This window comes from Piliocolobus tephrosceles, chromosome 2 (assembly GCF_002776525.5).
Source record: "Piliocolobus tephrosceles isolate RC106 chromosome 2, ASM277652v3, whole genome shotgun sequence".
In the NCBI taxonomy this organism is placed as follows: Eukaryota; Metazoa; Chordata; class Mammalia; order Primates; family Cercopithecidae; genus Piliocolobus; species Piliocolobus tephrosceles.
Window position 1 is genome coordinate 119,873,963 of NC_045435.1, and position 13,971 is coordinate 119,887,933.

A 13,971-nucleotide genomic window follows, 5' to 3' on the forward strand; every position below is an offset into this window, starting at 1 on the left:
AACATTCTGCCTGAACTGCTCTAATGTAAGGTCCTTGCAGAACAATTTCATTGAATGGTCTTAGTAGGACAGAGTGATGGTCTCTGCCATTGGTAGGAAAAGTAATGGCCTATTTCGGGATAAATCACATTGTGATCTGAGCAGTGTACAGACATAATAATGTGGTAGCCAAGGGTACTGGTGATGTATGCTTGCTGGTGTCAGTAAATGGGTAGAAAAGCATTGATTGAATGATAGTCTTGACATTCAGACTTAATATTTATGTATTGCAGTGTGAAGCAAGTAGAATGATAGTATTCTTGTGTTGCACAACTCTTTTTGGAAAATTATCTCTGTGTTAACTTAAAGCTACACTAGAGTATGCTTATGTTAGAGTAGGAAATATTAGAATAAAACTCAAGATCTTGAAAATATTTGGAGATGCCTATATGGGAAATCAAAAATTTTAATTGATTAGTAGATTATGGCCTGCAATGATCTACTTTCAGGCCTATTTTAAGTTATAGTCATGTTAGGACACGGAAAGATGTTAACAGGGTCCTCCGTGAAATAAAGCGAGTGTAGATAGCTTTAAATGGAACTCATTTTATTAGTTCCATTTAAAGCTATCTACACTCGCTTTATTTCTTTTACCCGAGTTTATCAGCAATAGTATTAAATTTGGGGATCAACAGATATTTGTTTAATTAAAACTGGACTAATTTGTTTCTCTTCTCAAAGGCCATGGATAAATAATACAATGTGCTTAATATCTGAATTCCATTGAGGTGATTGATTTGAACTGCAAAAGTGAGATGAAACCCATTAAATTATGCATTTTTTTTATTAATGACCTTTTATTAATGACCTTTTTGCAAAGAAAATCGTGTAGAGTTTTAAAAGTATATAAAGGTAACACCAATTTTTATCATCGAATGCCTACGGCTAATAGTATTATCCTGATATACTTTGGCAAATCCATTAGCTTTTCGGCTGGCCTTTTTGCTCAAAATAAAGAACATATTTCTTCAATATCCACTCTTTTTCTTAAGAATTCAAATGGACCTTATATCCACAGGAAACTCCTCTGACTATTGTATAATTTGACAAAGCGTTGAGAACTCTGTACATGCAGTAGTAATTTGTCTCTGTATTCCAGACTTGATTTAGCTTTATTCTTTTTCTCATATGCATTCTGAAATATTTATGACGAAGTGCATTGGTAATCTGATGTGGGAGTCCTGTGAGAAACAAAAAGAACTAATTACTAGCAAATTTACAACCGCCAGCACATCCTTTCAAATTCCGTGCAATTTTTAAAAGAAGTAAAATAATGGATAAAATAATAATATGAACTTAATAATTGAAAAAATTCTATAATTGTTTTATTTCTCATTTCTTGCACATTTCATCAGTTGATCATTAACCCAATCATGTTAGTTCTGAATTCAAATGTAGTGAACACCTGCTTTGGTTCTAGAGCAATTAATCAAGCAATGTTCAAGATAAATGGAGTTGGCCTTGATTGCTCAGGTGTTTATGTACAAGGGTTTTCCTGCAAGCATATTTTAGTTGTAACATTCCGGTGAATAATCAGAAGCCAATTTGGGGTAAGTACCTTAGAAATAAATAGCTTTTGAATAAGTATGTATGAAATAACATTGCGTATGAGTGTTTAGTAAAGTAAGGAATGGCATTTCAATTTGCTTTGATGTTTACACAATGACAAAATTGCTCAAGATTGGATTTTCCAGAATGTATTGTAGTCGTTTAGCAAAATGTGACAGTATGTTAAGTATACAAATATGTAGCCTAGTAAAATAAAGTACAATATGTGCATACATACACAAAGATATATATGGATATATATAGATTTGTATAGATACATATATATACACACATATCCATATATAAAGTATACAACTATGTGGCCTCATAAAAGTCAAGTACAGTATATGTGTATGAACATATATACATATGTGTGTGTGCCCACAGAATATTGAGCAATCACTAAGAATGGTATTGGGCAATCATGGCGTTTATGTAGCCATTCAAGAATTGATATTATTAGGTATTATACCCCTTTCAGTTGTACATTATTTGTGCATAAATATTTAAGTGTCATATATTATTTTTAAGGGGGAATCGGACACACTACTTTAAAATATCAATTTCTCAAAAGGTAACATGGCTAATATGCTTTGATGTAAAAATCGTTTGAATTTGTTTAATTAACATATCACTTTTATTCTCCTTAAATGATTTCACTACAAATCAGAAGACCCAGTTCTTATAGGACTATTCATCAGGTTGTTTAGTTCAGCAGTACTTTGTGCTTTCTGATAAGATATGATCCAAAACCCAATGAGGCAAGTGAATTTTTAAAACAAATATTTGTCTGAGGTTACAATTTATTAAGTGCTTAGAAATTTTCTAGAAAAAAGGATGCTCAAATAATACAAATTTAATTATTAAGATTATTAATAATATTGAGAAGGAAACTCTAATACTGAGATTCTACCACAAAGAAAAAGTTACATTTTTAATAATACTGTTCATTATTCTAATATAAACCAAATATATAAAGCTATATCTAATGTATTTCCACCTGATAATTTAAAAGTACTAATAATATTTTGACTGAGTATCTACAAGCACATATTTTGGTCAGAAGTCTTCTGAGAAATTGAATATATTAGAAGACAATGATACATAGACATTTATTTTGCATGTAAAACTTCTCTTACTCACTGGTTTTTAACTATTATTGCACTGTCATTTACAAGCTTGTATGCTAAATTAATCCCTAATGAAACATTTGCTTGATATTAATAGCATATGTCTACATCTAAAGTTTACCAACACATTTTCTAACAATTGCCTTGGATTGTTTTTTGAGATTTTTGTCTTTTGCAAATGTATGTCTAAACAAATACAGTTCAACAAAATACATTGAAAGATAATTTGAAATATCTAAATAACAACTCCATAGTTTAGTTTGGAAGAATATTTGACTATTAGTAATCTTTATATAGAAATACAGTTGTTCTTAGAGACTCCTACCCATTTGTGGATCATGGTGGCCCCCTTAATGATCTGCAAAACACTCTAGAAATGTAAGTCTCTTCTTAAGGCTGACAACACACTATTCTGAAGACTTTCATCTTTACCCCTAATTAATGGTTACTTCCTGGTAACTTACTGATGGATACGTTTTTAAGGGTTACTAACATGTGTTATTTATAAGGTAAAATTATTGTTACTAAAATTTATGAGGCCTTGGAGTCAACATTCTACCAAATATGTGGTAATGTTGCAAAACTAATTCTGCTCCAGGTATAATCAAATGGTTGAATTTCCTGCAATTTTAGTGGAGAACACTTTAATAGGGTATTATTAATCTTGTGAATTGTTTATGGTTTTCAATTGCTGCTACTCTTACGTTTGTTAGTATTTTTGTCAATTCTTTGATATTGTATTTCATTTTATTTATATTTTTTCTTTTACAATTTCAACTTTTATTACAGATTAAAAGGTACATGTGCAGGTTTGCTACATGGGTATATGACCTGACACTAAGGTATAAATGATCTCATCACCCAGGTAGTGAGCATAGTACTTTATTGTATCATTTATATTTGATTGCCATTTTGTCTCAAACTTTGCAGGTTTTCTGCATTACATTTTTCTTCTTTTGGAAAAGCAGGAAGAGGGCTTTGGGTTATTTTGTCCTAAGAAATAAAGAGTGAGGAAAATTGTAAAAAGCCCGATTACTCAGTTATTTTAGAATACATTAATTTTCTAATATTATAGGTCTAAAATCACACTGGAGTAAGTCTGTCTGTATTCCATTTCTCCTCTTGATGTATAAATTACTGTAGAGTTGACTGCACAGAAGGTTTACCTGATGTCAGAGTTACAGTTATCCCACTTAAAAAACATGAGAAAAGATAGAAAAAACTATTGTATAACTATTCGGAGATTCCATTGCCATTGATAACATTCTGACACTGCAGTGTCTTTTTTGATTTTTGTTACAAAACTACAAGTAAATTTTCTACTGGTTCTTGAAGATATGTAAGAAATACCATTAGCACTTGAACCATTTTTTCTAGACAGATGATACTTAGAAATCTAATTGGATAGACTTCACTCGTGCTAGTAAGTTCTGTTAAGATAGAAAGCTACAATAGGTAGAAAGTTTTCTGTTGAGCTCTCTGTGGAAAACTCTATTTTGAAAATGAATACATTTTGATTTAAACGATACAGAGGAGTCAAAATGGACACAATCTTGTTGTGGAGTCTCCTATTGCTGTTTTTTGGAAGTCAAGCCTCAAGACACTCAGCTCAAAAAAATACCGAATTTGCAGTGGATCTTTATCAAGAGCTTTCCTTATCTCATAAGAACAACATTATATTTTCACCTCTTGGAATAACTTTGATTCTTGAGATGGTACAACTGGGAGCCAAAGGAAAAACACAGCAGCAGATAAGACAAACTTTAAAACAACAGGAAACCTCAGCTGGTGAGACCCTTACATCTCCTTACTTATAGTGGATAAGATATGGACACATTCATTTTTTAATATTAGAAGTTCAGGATAAAAAAACTTTAATAAGTGAAAATGTAATGAAAAGTAGAAAATTGTAATAAAATGGAGAATTGTAAATGTAATTTTCATTTGTTTAGAATTATTTCCTCTAAAAAGTTACAAAAATTATTGAGAAATTGACATCTGTGTAAATGTAAAATTAAGAATATATTTGTACATTTTCTTCTGGTTTGTTTTAGCCAGTTTGAATTACTTGAGATTATATTGGGCGTGCATATGTGTGTGTACATACATAGTCATAAAATATACATCTATATACATACATATTATTCCACTATCACTATGTTGTGATCATTTTCCCATGTCATGGAACTGATACAATTTTAATTACTGTATCTTATTAGAAATACCATTACTTATTTAGCCTTTCTTCAGTAGATTGTCTCCAACATTTCTTTTTTAAAAAATGCACCTTATCTGTAACAAGACCAAGAAAAAACATTAATTTATTCATTTTAAGAGCTTGTTAGTAGTTTTAAAAGGAAAATGGAAAAAAAGGATTTAAATCATCAGAGGCCTTTGTGCTTGTGAATGCTGGTTGTTTTGTTGGAGTCTCCTCATGGTCTGTCTGGGATAGTGTCTATCCCTCTTACTGGGATACTGTGCTTTTGTGCTGGCATCCCATTTGAAAGAATTGTGGCTCGGCTGGCGTGGTGGCTCACACCTGTAATCTCAGCACTTTGGGAGGCTGAGGCGGGTGGATCACTTGAGGTCAGAGGTTCGAGACCAGGTTGGCCAATGTGGTGAAACCTCATCTCTACTAAAAATGCAAAAATTTGCAGGGCATGGTGGCATGTGCCTATAATCTCAGCTACTCGAGAGACTGAGGCTGGAGAAGTGCTTCAAACCAGGAGGTAGAAGTTGCAGTGAGCTGAGATCGTGCCACTGCACTCCAGCCAGGCAACACAACAGACTCCATCTCAAAAAAAAAAAAAAAAAAAAGTTATTGCTGATCTCCTTAGCTATCTCATCCTCTCAGTTTCTGTAGTTGTTTTAATTTTCAGCTTTTGGATTACTCTGAGATACTGTGTTCTAAATATAGATTTTTGATTTGGGAATTTAGTTGCTACAACTATAATTTCAGTATATTTTTCTTATCACAGAGTAGCTGTATTTATAAATTTGCTTTCCTGAAAATACTATTTACGAGATTTTATTTGGTTCATTTTAAATAAAGACAATTTTATACAGAAAAGAAGTTGGTGATAGTGAAGTGAATTGTAAGAATTTTTCTTTGCACATAGTGCATACTGAATTCAATGTATTCCAGATTTAGTCTTGATTAATTTCAGCAAATCCCACTATACCACTCCCAGAAATGTTTAAATCACATGCTATAGCTTTGAAAAAATAATACAATATTTGTGAAGATACATAAATTAGAGTCTATGGAAACTAAATGACTTTAAATGGATACATCATATAGAGAAACACAGAAATTTTAACAAGTGTGAATTGTGAACATGATAATCAAAGTAATAGGAATGCACTGTCAAAAATATAGATAGCATATCAGCCACTGTTTCATGCACTTAATGTATATTCTCTCATTTAATATTTATAGTTAGTTTGTTAGGTAAACAACCTTCTAATAAACCTCAGAAAACTGAGGCAAAGAAAGGTTAAATAATTTGCTCAGCGCTAATTCCTAAAATAATTCAGTGACAATTAAGAATATAAGAGCAATATATTCTCATTAATACATTAATAAGAATATGAATTATTATATATTATGTAAGACTCTCAGTGTCCTCAGTTCTTCTTCTTTACTTCATTGTCAAAACATCTGCTCTGAATTTACCTCCTCCGTTTTGCTGAACATCTGTTAATACTCCCTTTTACTTTACCTCTGTTAGTGCTGATGACGAATGAAAGGCAAAATTAAAGGTGCTTCTTTTTTCCACAGGGTTTTGAAAAGAGAATGGGACATGAATTCCTGTCCCAGTTCTGCAACTAAATGACCTTGTGATTTGGCACAAGTAATGTCACTTGTGAAGCTTCTTAATCTCTCTGGGCCTCAGATTCCTCACTGTAAAAAGAAAAGTTGAGGTTAGGTAATTTATTTGGACCTTTTGGCTGAAATAATCTATAGTTCTATGACTACCTTTGTTTTCAACTTTGGATCTCCCATATGCACACAAAATTGGCTTTTAGACTTTTACTAGCAGAAGAGAACATGCACTGAATTTTAGAACACTTTCTGGAGGTCTGGTACACTCAAATCAAGAGCTACATTCACCCGTGACCTGTGGGTTATCCATGGCTCTAGTTTAGAAAATGAAATAAAGTTGTTCTCATTACTTATTAGGAGATATACACACACACACACATATACATATACATATATACACATATGTACATATACATATATGTATGTATACATTCTTTTTTGATCTACGCTAAAAATGTCATTAATGTAGAAACCAAATAAAATTTATAGGGCAGATAATGTTATATTCTTCTCCAAACTTATACTTCTTGGTGACATTTTTTTCATTAACTTCTGAGTTCAACGATTTCTCAAAGGGCAGCTGTTTGTCACATAGACTTAGACCTTAAGTACATGACATAAATGTATTTGCTTTGACAAATGATTTGGAACTACTTTTTCTCCCCTTATCTTTTTTTATTCTTTTAAAGATGTTCATGTATTTCAGATTTCTGAAAATTAGTTTCAGATTCTGTCACTTCATTTCTGACCTTAATTAATTCTTTTGGAAAAGCTCTCATGTCTTTACTCAGAAAGGCTTTTCTGTAGCCTCCTAGTGATTGAGGTATTTGTTTCAGGCTTCAAATAGCAATAAATGGTGACATCTGAAATCATTACATAAATAGTAAAATGGCTTAACTTTCTTCCCTTCCTAATGTAAGGAATTTCAGGGTTATAAAGAATTACTGAATTTCTTCAGATCTAATCATATGGAAGCAAGTTTTTTTTATATCTGAAATTGTTTATACCTGTGTCTATATACTAGTTAACAAAGAATCCTGGAGTTTGAAATATACTTCATAAAGCCTCCTGTGAGATTGTAAGAATGCCAGGCCAAAAAGGCAAGTAGGGACTGATATGTAGTCTCTACCCAGCTGAACGAGATGAGAGGCCATGGAGCTGCCCAGCCCCCAGAGAGGGAACTATTTTTATTTGCACAAAGATGCCCTATGGGCTGCTAGCTTTCTGATTTAAAAAAATGTATTTACACAAGCATAGGTACACACACACATCCTCCTTATTTCCAATAGAAATCTAGTAGTAAATCCCTCTTAGTAATACCCAGTTTTCTTGAATAAAGATTAATTGAATATATCAACTTCTAGGTTATGAAAGTGGCATTTGCAGTATTTAACTGAAAATATGATGAAGGCCCTGAAAGAACCTGTTTGAAATAGAGTTACAAGACTTAATGATTGAGTTCTAAGATTAAGCCAGAAGGAAATGAAAACTGTCAGTACACTTTGGCAATGAACAGAAAGCTGTTGAACCAAATATCAGGGTAGACTTCTCTCATAGGCATGTGTAGCTTCTGGACAACACGGCAGTCAGAACAGTCCAGAAATAAATAATAGGCCTAAAGTGATTCTTTCAGTTGGCTCTGACTGACTTATTTTGGCTAGTGGTTAGAGTTAAAATGGTTAAAGATTTTTATGGTTGATGTCGACAGCCAAAGTATATAAATTCATGAATTGTAGAAATAGGCAATTCTGATTCTTACGCATCTCTAGAGATGATTACAGAGGTTGCCTTGTAAATTTTAAAACCTGTATAGGTGCAGTTGCTTATAAGAGAACAATTTTTTCTTCAGCTGAAATAAAAGTAATATTGAAAAGGATTGCTCATCACTGTCATACCCCCATCAGCATTCATTAGCATTCCCTTTCATAGGAATCACATGCTCACGTTATGCAAAGAATAAGATTCTAAACATAAACTTCAGCAACTAAAAATGAGCTAAATGTGACTATCAAGAGGGACTTCCCTTCAGCTTCTATAAATGCTATTCTTGTTTTTGACAAATTTCAAATTTACATGGACATTCTTTTTTCCATATAAAAGATGATTTCTCTACAAAATGCATATTCTACAGGAGATACATCCTTAAAATATTTATATTAACTTTGAAGGGATTGTTAGTTATACCTAAGGGTACAAAAAATGGTGATATGAATCAGAGTGCTTAGATAGCAAAGCTGAAAAGCTGTTGTTTTGATGTTGTTCAATATGCCAATATATATTAAAATTATTTTCTAGGGGAAGAATTTTTCGTACTGAAGTCATTTCTCTCTGCCATCTCAGAGAAAAAACAGGAATTTACATTTAATCTTGCCAATGCCCTCTACCTTCAAGAAGGATTCACTGTGAAAGAACAGTATCTCCATGGCAACAAGGAATTTTTTCAGAGTGCTATAAAACTGGTGGATTTTCAAGATGCAAAGCCTTGTGCAGAGATGATAAGTACCTGGGTAGAAAGAAAAACAGATGGTAAAGTTTCCCATTTTTGTAAAATTATTTGCCATTGTATTAATGGCTTTTAATATTCTAAAGTAAAGAATGGCTGAATATTTTCCTACTGCACTATGGATCAGAGGAATCAAATATCCTATTTCATTTCATTGTTATTTAAATTAATACTAAATTGTAAAACTGGGAAGAAATTGTAAGCTGCTTTGAAAAGTATACTGACTCTTTTATTTTATTTTTAGAGATACTTGCTTATAGATCTTTTAATGAAATAATTTTAATAATAATTTTTGTTAAAACCTAGATTTTTCAGGTATAAAAGCAGAAATAATCTCTTTGGCTGGGTAGAAATTAAATCTGTCAATCCCAAATGGCTTCTTTCCCACAGATACTGAAAATGATTAACACATTTTAGTTGATTGTGTTAATATTTAATAATAAATGTTAATTCTATCATAAACATAGTAGTGTAAACTTTAAAGGCAAGCTAGCAAAAATTTCATAGTTGACTACAGAGGGATATAGTAAATTTAAATTCATACAAATCTCAGTTGAAATCTTGGAAAGTTATAAGCTATGCTCCATTTAAAATGAAGATATTATTAAAACATTTCAGAATTCTTTGGAATTTTAATAATAATGTATGTGAAGTGACAAGCATATACCAAGCCCTCAATTAATAGTAGTTTGTTTCTTTATTTAATCAGCTATGAAAACTGTTGTTATAAGACATATGCCTCATAGGAAGCCTTATATGGGGAAGCATAAGTTGAAAGTGTGAGATGAGTGTGGTGAGTCATGTTCACAGCTGTAGGAAATGAGGACATCACTAGACAGCTCCATGGCACCCAGTCATACCTATTTCTCATAACTTGGAAAAACTCACTGGACATAGAAGTAGGAGATCGGTTATTTGGAGGAAAATATTCATGCTAGTAACCTCCATTCTCTTCCCCTTTTCAATGGTCAGTGGACGCAGCTGTCAGAGTGGCAAGTTTGGGTGTACCATTAACTTACTTATGATGACTGACATGTTAGCAGACCTTGAAATAGACAGAATAATAACAGTAAATATGGAAGAAGAAATATCTTTATTCTTTGTGTCTGACATACAATGGATACAAATGATCTTACTGAAGAGAGTCTACGTATATCTAAGTTTGCCTAAAACAGTCTCATATTTCTAATTTCGTAGTGAAATTCCATTTGCACCTGTTTCTTCATGAAATATTTAATAGCAATCCTGTTTAATCTCAAATTTACCATATTTAGATGATAACATGCCCTATCCAAAACTGATCTGCAAAAGACACTTTTGCTTTAATTCTATTCAAAGCGATTCCACTGAATCACTATTGCACATTTCTTCTTACCTCCTCCTCCACCCACTTCCTAGGAAAAATTAAAGACATGTTTTCAGGGGAAGAATTTGGCCCTCTGACTCGGCTTGTCCTGGTGAATGCTATTTATTTCAAAGGAGATTGGAAACAGAAATTCAGAAAAGAGGACACACAGCTGATAAATTTTACTAAGAAAAATGGTTCAACTGTCAAAATTCCAATGATGAAGGCTCTTCTGAGAACAAAATATGGTAATGTGAGAAAGCACAGTTCCTAAGCATAGTCTTGAGAATTGCCAAGTATATTTGATATTTTATTTTGTCTATTCCAGGTTATTTTTCTGAATCTTCTATGAACTACCAAGTTTTAGAATTGTCTTATAAAGGTGATGAATTTAGCTTAATTACCATACTTCCTGCAGAAGGTATGGATATAGAAGAAGTGGAAAAACTAATTACTGCTCAACAAATCCTAAAATGGCTCTCTGAGATGCAAGAAGAGGAAGTGGAAATAAGCCTCCCTAGGTTGGTGATGTTATTTTACTATACGAGTTCTTACGTTTCCACTTATGTAGGAATTTGAGCAGTCAGCTGAAAGGTAGCAAATACTTGAAAAGTCTATTGACACAAATGAAAATACAAATGCATTTGGAAATTTTACTCTACTTTTGGATACTAAAGCAGGGCTTACCTGTGCTAGCATTGCTTTACTGTGAGAAGAACTGAATTTAAGGGCTTAGTTGTCTCTGAAAAAGATAAGTATATGTCTTAAAATTAGAATGTTGGGATTAGAAGGAATTATTGTCTTTTTGTTATGCTAATTTACTTTCTCCACTTTTTTCCTGATTGGAATTTTTAATATTTATCTCTTATTAAGAAAAAATAATTATAATGGTATGTCTTATGTTATATCACTTTGACAGATAGTGCTCTAATCATTGAATTATAAACAGAATCCTATAGTCAATTTTAGGTAGTTAGTACAAAATGGAAATTGCAAAGAGTTATCTCAGGAGGCAGTAATTATGAACTAATTTTTTAACATCATGTGTCTAAGGGACAGGAGAAACTTCAAAGAGAAAGTTGTGCCCAAATGACTCAATTCACACTCTACCCAAGCTTTTAAAAAGAGATTTATGTCCAATAGGTTATATACTGTCATTTTATTTCTAAATTTTCTTTCAGACTCATCAATCCCTAATTATTTTGTGCTCCCCTGTTTCTGGCCATTGGTCTCTTAAACCTCTTGGTTTTTACTTCCTTTTCCACTAAGCCAGGATCTAGTCATTAGTTATTTCAATCATAGTCTCATTAACATTTTTAATATTTTTGTCTCCTTGTCTTTATTCCTTTCCTAATTCTCTTCTCAATTATCCTCAATTCTGAGTACACTCAAGAAGCCACTCCTGGCCAGGCATGGTGGCTTATGACTGTAATCCCAGCACTTTGGGAGGCTGAGGTGGGCAGATCATCTGAGGTCAGGAGTTCGAGACCAGACTGGCCAATGTGGTGAAATTCTGTCTTTACTAAAAATATAAAAATTAGCTGGGCATGGTGGCGGGTGCCTGTAATCCCAGCTACTTGGGAGGCTGAGGCAGGAGAATCAGTTGAACATGGAGGTTTTCAGTGAAAGCTGCTCCTGTTCTTCAACTACTGCAACTACTGCAAATGTTGATTTTGTTGGAGCAAAAACCTGGAAAGGAGTAACTTCTGGCCTCACCGAGACTAGAGCTCAGCACTCCTTGCTTACTCTTGAGAACTTTCTTTACTCCTACCCACACCATACCAGGACATTACCTCTCTCCTTCACTTACTACTCTAGGTTGATTTCTCTTACTTCCAACAAGTGTGAAAGTCTCCTATATCCTAAAGAAAACCTATCATCAGGTAAACTTTCTCCTCTTTATTTATAGAAATCACCTCAAATTTTATGTAAATATTTATTAATCTTTACCTTCTTTGATATTGTGGAGAAAGAAGTATCCTCAACTTCTCACATCCTAACTCTGGGATCTTGATCAAAGTATTATTAACCATCCCCTTTTTTCTAGAAAAGCTTTCTTCCTTTAGTTCCCAGGACACTACTGATTTAGTTCTTTCTCTCTTTCTGGAAATTTTCCCTGCTCCTTGACTGACTTTTATTTTGTTTCTGTTCCCAAGCAAAAATTTTATCAGAGTTTCATCTTCAGAATTTTCCTCTTCTTACTCTCTCTGAGAAATATTATTTATCCCCTGTTATTCTGGTTTTTAAAATCTGAATCTCTAACCCCAACTTCTCTTTCTTTTCCCAGCCATTTGAATATCTCTACTTGACATTATTCTTTTTTTCAAAGAATTTTTTTAGCACCTACTGTACCAAACACTGGAGTTTAATGGTGTGTATGACAGATTGTTTACATTCTAATAATGAAATAATATTTTTTGAAATTAAATTGTTTATTTTCAAATTTACTTCTCTTAGCTTTGAAATGATCACTTTCTTGGAGACAGAAACAAAATTACTGAGTTTGAAAACTGTCTGTGACATGTACCACCAGTGGGGTCTCAGGAGAGTCACTTGACCATTTTGAGTTGCAGTTTTATCAATATGAAATGTGGATAATGATACTTATTGCCAGATTTTTCAGTCTAAATAATAATGCATAAGCCCCATCCTCAATTGACAAGAAGAAATACAAGCTTTCACCAGAATTTCCTTTGACAGCATTTTTAGGAATCCTTAGAGGAATGTTTCACAGTCCAAAAATCTGTCCAAGCTGCCACAGTGTAGACAACTTCAAACTGTTTCACCTTATTCTAAGCATCTCCACTCCAGGGCCACACTTCCCATACAACTACTCCCACAGTGTAGACAACTTTGAACTCTTTGGCCTTATTCTCAGCATCGCCACACAGGGCCACACTCCACACTTCCCATACAACTTCTCTCACTGTGTAGACACAGATTTCTCTGTTAATTCTTCCAAGCACAACTGTTATGGGTTGAGTTGCATCCCCCCACCCAGAAACTCAGAATGTTGCCTTATTTGGAGACAAGGTTTTTACAGAGTAATGAAAGTGAAGTCATTAGGCCGGGCTCTAATCCAACATGACTGGTGTCATCTAAAAAGGAAAATTTAGACAGAGATATACATGGAGGGAAGATGATGTGAGAGACACAGGGGAATAAATGGTCATCTACAAATCAACGAGAGGCATAGAACAAATTTTTCACTTACAGCCTTCTGAAGAATCCAATACCGCTGACATCTTGATTTTAGACCTCTAGCCTCTGCAACTGTGAGACAATCTATTTGTGATTTAAGATACCCAGTTTGTGGTACTTTGTTATGGCAGCCCTAGCAAACTAATACAAGAAGAACAACTTCAATGTTTAAGCAAATTTTACTGAAATCTTGGTGATAGTGAAAGGGGCTTACAGCATAGAAAGCAATTTAAAACCAGGTACCAATCATGATAGTTCCTTGAGTGTAGACTATTTCTTGTACCAAAGAGTCTCCTTCTGTCCGTTGTTATATTTAGCCTACCATTGCAACGGTACTAGCACCCACCTTCACCCAAAAGAGTTATCTTTACACCTCCCT

General features: G+C 33.3%; 1 protein-coding gene across 2 annotated transcripts in view; it reads left to right on the forward strand.

Moving 5' to 3' along the window:
• The first annotated feature begins 1,459 nt into the window (after nt 1-1,459).
• The window catches only part of SERPINI2 (serpin family I member 2), a 38,674-nt gene continuing 26,162 nt past the window's right edge, over nt 1,460-13,971 (forward strand). Inside the window, exons 1-6 of one of the 2 annotated variants that reach the window (XM_023213508.1) lie at nt 1,460-1,589; nt 2,258-2,348; nt 4,249-4,505; nt 8,839-9,069; nt 10,445-10,639; nt 10,720-10,912. In XM_023213508.1, the coding sequence (XP_023069276.1) occupies nt 2,329-2,348; nt 4,249-4,505; nt 8,839-9,069; nt 10,445-10,639; nt 10,720-10,912 (896 nt within the window). In that variant the 5' untranslated portion in view covers nt 1,460-1,589; nt 2,258-2,328. The remainder of the gene's footprint in view (nt 1,590-2,257; nt 2,349-4,248; nt 4,506-8,838; nt 9,070-10,444; nt 10,640-10,719; nt 10,913-13,971) is intronic. The other variant, XM_023213509.1, reaches the window with a different exon arrangement.